Raw genomic sequence first — 7,697 nt, 5'->3', positions numbered from 1 at the left:
GGTTGAGGTCACAGGATATGTTATATACTCTAACACGCCTCATCATACAAGAGCTCATTGGGCTAAAAGTGTGGATACGCATAGGCGCTGAATATTCCACTTTAAATGAGGGGTTGTTGAGATTCAAACCCGTGACCTCTTGTCACGTTGATTTTTTATACCATATCAAGGAACCAATTCAACCAAAAGCTTAAGCTGATGGTTGAGGTCCCACTCCTAGGATATGTTATATCAACCGTGACATTCATTACCAAATGTCAATTAGTGACTTTTGTTAAACAAGGATCGGGAGAGTGTTATGTATGCGATTAATCTTATTGTTACGATAACAATGACAATTTTTTTTGATTGATTCTTAATTGTAAATATTATCTGTAACTTTAAAAATAAAATCTAATAATTAGATTTAGCATACAATTTAATTTGAATATATAGAAACAAACATATGTGTCTCATAAAAACTAGTTAGTATTTTTTTATCATTATAAAGTAAATAAACAAAGTTGTTAAAATGTTGTTAATTTAGTAGTAAAATGTTGTTAGTTCGTTGCAAAATTCCCATAAAAAATCATGATTCATGAGGTCTCTCAAAAGGAGAAAATTAAAATAATTTAGAGGTCCCACAATTTAATACTAAAAAACTTTAGTCCCAACAAAAATAAATAAATTGTGAATGTGAATGGTTAATTTTGTTGGACCAAAGTCAAACGTTGGACTTAGAGGTGTTCATTCGGGTGATCGGGTTGATTTCGGACGGGTGTCATTCGGTTCAGTTGTATTTTAGATCAGTTATTTTTCGGATGACTGCGGGTCACACTCGGGTCAGGTCGATTAGTCACGGTTCGGTTGAAGATCAGTTATTTGAGTTATCGGGTTAGCATCGGCTCGATGTCGGTTGAAGTTCGTGTCGAGTAGTTAATCGGTCTCGGACTGTCATCGGTTAATAATTGGTTCGGTTTTACCGGGTCCAGATCGGGTTCAGGTATTATTTTCCAGTAGAATTCAGCTACGAATTACTAATTACTATAGATCGAGTCAATATCAGATTAAGTTGTTATACATTTTTTAATTGATGATAAGATTCCCCTTAGTTAAAGCAAAATAGTTAAAATGCAAATCATTTAGTGATTATTACTTTGTTACTTTTACTTGTTTGACTGTAAATTAAAATTAAAGTTTTATCATTTTTCATCTAATTTAATTAAAAATAGTTAAATAAACACTGACTATTGATTATTAACTCTAAATATATGATACCATGTATGTATAAAATTTAATTTATTAAAATTTCTATTACTTTATTAGATTAACTAATAAGATGATTGAATATGAGTCGATCATACCTCTATGTTAAAAATTAGTTTGGGTTTACAGCATTTCGATTAAAAATTCGTTCGGTTTAAGTCGGTTTTAGCCGGATCAAGTTCGATTTTGAGCATGATTCGGGTCGGTCACTATTAGGTTCGGGTAATCTTGGTTAATGGTTATATGTTGGTTATAAAAATCGGTCGCAGTTCGGGTTCGATTTTACGATTTTCGGTCGTAAATCGGTTTGGGCGCAACTTCGGTTCGGATAGTGTCGGTTTGATAAACCTAAAAAAGAAGCATATTTTCGGGTCGGTCAACTTTTGGTTTCGGTTCGGATTTTCGGGTCAGGTCACATTTGAACAGCTCTAGTTGGACTTATATATAAATATTTATCAGTTAGTTTCTTGAGAGACCGTCTTTTTGAGAGACGTATCTCAAGCTCAACCCATTAAAGATTAATGCCTACTTACATATCCTTAATACCTACTTACATTATTCTTAAAACAAATTTACCGTATCCTTAATACCTACTATTAATATTTTAAATGTCTACTTACATCATTCTTAATGCCTACTTATAATATTTTAAAAAATATATAATAGTTCAGCTCAATTAGAGATAGTCTCCCAAAGAGACCGTCTCTAACAAAAATTTGTGAATATTTATACGTTACTATAATTGATTAAACTGTCTTTTATGCCATATTTAAAGTGACCTACTTAAGGTTAAAGGGTTTAGGCTTAGATGTATCAATAGGTTATGTGCTATTACTCTATTCTATAATGGGTTGAATACTAGTCACAAGTTATTATTTATAGCAATTATAATCCCTAGGTTATACATATTCTTTTTCTCCCTGTCATCCTATTATCAGATAGAGTCAAAAGTGAGAATATTAAGGGTCATCACTTTAGCTAGTACGTATTAATCTAGAAGATCTAATCGCTCTTGTTTTTTTAGATTATCTCCCGGTGCTATGAAATCAAGTAGCCTTGGTTTTGTCTCTGAATTTGTTCTTCTAATTCAACATAATCTATTTAGTTTGTTAGTAATGGCATTTACCATTTATTTGTCCATCAAATTTGACCCAAAATAATTGTAATGAGAGAGTCCTAAAAGGTTAAAAAAAAAAACTATCAACTTTAAAAACGTGAATGATATATCATTTTAGTCTCTAATAATCCACAAAGTCTAGTATGAAACCGTTTTATCATAGGAAAAATTTATTAAATTAACTCATTTCTTTAATTGATCACTTTAAAATTATGAGTGATTATTTTGAGGTTATTTATGATTGGGCTACAACAAAATAATATTGAATCAGAATTTTTAAAATGACTAAAAATAAAGTGTAATCCAATCGGGTTTGTCCAATTTTTTCCAATTTTTTAGATCAAGTCATTTACGGGTCAAAAATTTTGGATTAACCCACTAATTTTCAATCAATTGAATTTTAGACTTATTTCGGTTGAGGTCAAATTTGACAAATAAAAATACTACATTTATAGTTCATCCCCTTTAAATTTCACTCTTTTTATTTTAGTCCCCCTATCTTAACTTTGTTATTTTTTTATAGAAAATCCTCGGCCGCCTTTTCTATTCAAATTTATGCATTATTTCTCTCCTACAATACAGATCTATACAGATCGTCTTACTAAGAAATGACTTTTACAAATAAATTGCAAAGGAGCTTAAATAAAGTACATAAAATAGCTTCATAAATCTGAATAACAGCGTCTTACAAGCGCATAATAGCTCAGGACAAACACACTAATATTAGATCAGTCCTGAGACCAATACCTATCATCATTCATAATATCCCTTATAATCAAGGGTATATGGCTACTTACATCATTCATAAGAATCCGATGTTATTGAAACATGCTACTTAAAAGTTACCCAGAAGCAGAATAAGTACATATAATGCAAACAGCATGTAGCAACAGTAGGACTGTGTTACTGGAGAACCACACATTCGTGGTTTCCGGTTACCATGGCAGAAGCAGAGGAATTGATGGAGTCCATGTCTTGGAGGGCAGAAGAAGATATGAGATCGGCTTCCTCAAGAAACTTGTTGGACCCATTTTCGACAATAGTACAAGCAATAGCTTCGAATATCATTGCTTTCACCTCTTCAAACCTTGCTTCGGAAAGAGATACCTCGGCCAAGAGCCTCCAAGCGTTCTCCTCTGATGCCTCGTCGTAGTCTTTCCTCCTCTTCAACACAATATGCCCACTGATCTCCCACACAGCTGGATTGACTTGGGTGTCGAGCAACTCGGGATTTACCTCCCCTAGAGCCTGTTTCTCAGCATAGCACTGGATGCAAATTTATGATACGTCAATAATTAGTGCACGAAAAGGACGAGAAAGATTAGGGGAACATTTATTAATAGTACCTGCGGAAGAAGAAAAATACGCTTTCCCGATTCAGCAATGAGGACATTGTAAGGGATATTAGTGTCTTGAAGGAAAACACAGCAGTCCGAGACCACCTTAGCTAGATCTTGCAAAGAATTTCCGCCTTCTAAAACAAGACCCCTAACCGGAAATTTCAGGAGTTCAAATATCTCTACCCCATTGCTAGTTGTGGTGATTTTCTTGGTAGGAGCCTTCTCGATGGGGAACTGGGCAGCCAAGTAGTACGCCTGTTTTGCGGAAACAATGTAGAATTGTGTTAAGTGTTTGAAAAAATCCGAGACTTAAAAGCTGTTTAGATTCTTGAAAGCTAGGAAGAAGCTTGGGAGAATACCTGAAAATGGAGGTGGTTAATGGTGGCAAATGCACCCAAGCTATTGTAACCAAGACGGAAGTAAGGACTCCCAGCTTCAATGGCCATGTACAGAGCAAGCAATAAGTTCTCATAGTCAATCCTCTGAGGCAGACACTCGAATATTCGAGGAATCAAGAGGACGTGTCCATACTCGATAGGACTCACCTGTTCCATCGAAAAACCACAAAAACAAATTATTAGGAGATTTAAGCACCGTCAAAAAGAAAAACATTCCGAACACTAGAGGCGGACGAGTAAAGAAAGGAATTTACATTAATGGCAACAAAACTCGGAGAATTCTCGACATCAATCGGAGCACTAGGGGTGAAGTAAGCTTCACCATCTTCACTTGCTTCAAACTGGAAGAGCACCTCTTCCTGCCCCACTTTAGTAAAGTTGAATTTGTTGCCATCGAAGGGTTGTAGGACCTTATCTACACGGAATTCAGTCGGCCTTTTCTTCAGGTGACGGCCCTCGTTAAGCTGGGCAACAAAACCGTGGTCACCAGGAATCACCTATTGGTCATAAATGAATATCCATCAGTAAAGAAAATCACAAAATTTAGATCGAAACCATTCCTAAACGGAGAAATATGAATCAAAGATTGAAACGGAAAGATAAATAAGACCTTGGTTTCACAAGCAGTGACGTCATAGCGGAATAGCCCCCTCTCCACACGGTCTTCCCACTATCATTGCAAATAAATAGCCAGATTTGTTACTAAATTTTGTCATAACATAATAAATAGTGAAATTTGTAAGTAAATTTTGTTTCCTCGTGTATCAAATACCTCTCCCAAAAGGAGTGAATCCAGGAAGGCAACAGGAGATTTTCTAGCCTCATCGACAGTCAAAGCCTGCTCAGTTTCAATCTTGTTGATCCTCTTGAAAGCATATAAAGGAAATTTTGCACCTATTGAAGAGTCCGAATTCCAGCAAACGAAGATTAATCATACTTGTATAAATTAAAATCAGCAAGAAAACCATCCAGAATCAAACTAATGTAACATAAAACAATATACGGCCTACGACACCTATTGCCTATCACATAATAACCGCTGCACAAAACATGAATCAGAAAACATAGTTGCATTGTTACCCAAAAGAATATGATTCTTTCAAAGACAAGCCAACAAATCCACTTAAAAGCATGAAAATATCAACTAATTAGTTAAAATACTCTCATGTGCAATTTTGAGCTAAGCATATCGAAAACATGCCAAACTTCGAATCAATAGTCAATAATTGAGTAAATAAGAGAACCGGTTGGATACTAATATACTCATAAACAAACATCAAACCTGACTAACAAAAAATCCCCTGCTATTGGCAAACAATCAAGAAATTTTCAACAAACTACAATAAATATTCAGAAGAAAATCTAATAAATTGCCAAAAGTTTAGTAGCCTTATCCATAGTTACTTTAAGTAGCTACTTAGCACAACACCAAAGCCTTAATCATCTTTAAGATGCTACAAGCTTACAACTACGAAAAATAATACCAAAGACTTAATCAATGTAACACAATTCGCTTTTTGAATTCGCGATTCGCTCAAAATGACACTAAAATAGCCCAAAACCAACCATAAACACGTGACAGTGACCTTAATCATCATAAAAGAAGCCACAAGCCTACAACTACGAACAAAATTGCCAAAGCCATAATCCCTGAAGAGGGGTACAAGTACATGAATCAAAATTATCAAAAATATATCTTCAGTCTTTCTCACTATTCATTCATGCATCTTCTAATCAATTTGCAAAACAATATCTAGTATTTTTCTTCCACCCCTTCATCCGAGTTGCAACATGATAAAAAAAAATTAAAAAAAAACTCCCCAAAAAACCCATCAAAATTTTGACATACAATTAAACAACACAACTTAAACAGCAACTGATAACAAGTTCCATAAAGCTTCTGCCTTTTTTACTATTCATTCATGTATCTTGTCATTAATTTGCGAGACAATATCTATGAAGTATTTTTTTTTCCTTTTTAACCCCATCATCCAAGTTACAACATGATAAAAACACCCAAAAAAACCCATGATAAGTGAATCATAAAAGTAATTCAATATAATTTTCAAGAAAACAAGGGGAATTTCATCAATAATACTAGTAATTCAAAAAAATTTTAAAAGAACATGCAAAATTTAGTCAAAAATTGTAGTAATTCATGATAATTTTCAAAATATAAATTAAATATTATCAAAAAGAAAATACCTTGAATGCAACACTCCTTGAGACAATTCCGTCCACACCCACCAACAGAACGAGAAGACCCATCACTGTCCTCCTTCTGATAATTCGAAACAATCGTCGGAACCCTCTTAATCCTCAACATTTTTTCTTATTTTTCAAGAACCAAAACCCCAAAAAGACGTCTTGTATATAATCAGAACCCAGAAATCTAAAAACTACAAAAAGAAAACCCAATATGTTCCTCTAACAATAAACGAAAACCCAGAAATCTACACCAAAAACTACTCAAAAAAGAAAAAATTGAATCTAAAAAGAACCTCCACCAGCAAGAAAAAGAAGATCGGAAGGGCTGCCGCCTTCAGAAGGCAAGGCACCACGTCCGCCGTGCAAAGAAGGGCTTCCTCTATCAATCAACAATCCATTACACCCTTTCTTACGCTGCACATATCGGACGTGGTTGTGTGGCCCAAATTTACCTTGTATAGCCGTTTTTGCAATCAAAATCTCCCTTCTTTGAGTATAAACCTAACCATCCACTACTATTTCAAATGAATTTGTAGAGGATTGGAGTTCGATGAGGAAGGAAAGGAGGAAAGAAGGGTTGAATATATATAGGAGAGGAGGAAAAGGATTGTGGTTGTGGTTGTGGTTGGTTGAGAATTTTACTGCGTTCACGAAGTCTTGGGTTTTTTTTGCATGTAAACATATTGGCTTACACTACCTTTAATTCAATTTAGTGATGCGATTTGTAGGTGGGCACACTAGAAGTCTAAATGGGTTGGGATTTGGGAAGTCGGTTTTTAAAGATTACCGGTAATCGAATTTTATTTAAGTCGTACACCACAAATTACCTAGGATGATATCATTTTTTATAATAGCTCTTACCTATTGATTAATTATGAATAATTCTAATTTTAAGGATATTTTTTTAAAATAAATTCAATAACCTAATGACTTGTCATAGCAAGTTTTATTTTTTTTTACAAAAAGATAAGTTAAAATAAAATGTTGAAAAAAAAATTAATAAAAAATTCATAATTTTTCATGTAAATTTACAAAATTTTTCTCTAAATTTACATTAATTTTCATTTTACTTTTTTGATGAATTACCTGCTATAGCAGGTTATCAGATTACTCAAGTTTATCTAGGCAAATACCCCTAAAGTTAGAATTATGCATAATTAATCAATAAGTAAGATCATTGTATAAAGATCATAAAAAGATTGAGTTATTTTAAATAATTTCTCCTTTAATATTTTTTTAACTTACCCTGTAATTTGAAAAAAAAAATCAAAATGCTAAGAACTTTTATATAGGTTATGCATCTTAAAACTACTAATACATAAACACAAATTCTTGTGAGAGACGATCTTTTTAAGAGACCATTTCTAATTGGGTTGGCTCATTATATAT

The 7,697-nt window shown here is 33.7% G+C and overlaps 1 protein-coding gene across 1 annotated transcript; it reads right to left on the bottom strand.

Annotated features, from left to right (window-relative positions):
• Nucleotides 1–3,000: 3,000 nt before the first annotated feature.
• LOC130808125 (GDP-L-galactose phosphorylase 2) lies at nt 3,001–7,117 on the bottom strand. The gene is made up of 7 exons (XM_057673582.1): nt 6,306–7,117; nt 4,873–4,994; nt 4,711–4,770; nt 4,355–4,597; nt 4,062–4,247; nt 3,709–3,957; nt 3,001–3,628 (listed from the first exon to the last, which is right to left on the bottom strand). The coding sequence occupies exons 1-7, from the start codon at nt 6,424–6,426 to the stop codon at nt 3,266–3,268; spliced, it is 1,344 nt and encodes a 447-aa protein (XP_057529565.1). The 5' UTR covers nt 6,427–7,117; the 3' UTR covers nt 3,001–3,265.
• Nucleotides 7,118–7,697: the final 580 nt, after the last annotated feature.

Source organism: Amaranthus tricolor, chromosome 3 (assembly GCF_026212465.1).
Source record: "Amaranthus tricolor cultivar Red isolate AtriRed21 chromosome 3, ASM2621246v1, whole genome shotgun sequence".
NCBI lineage: Eukaryota > Viridiplantae > Streptophyta > Magnoliopsida > Caryophyllales > Amaranthaceae > Amaranthus > Amaranthus tricolor.
Note: the sequence above shows the minus strand (reverse complement) of the source record. Positions and strands in the feature narration are given on the sequence as shown.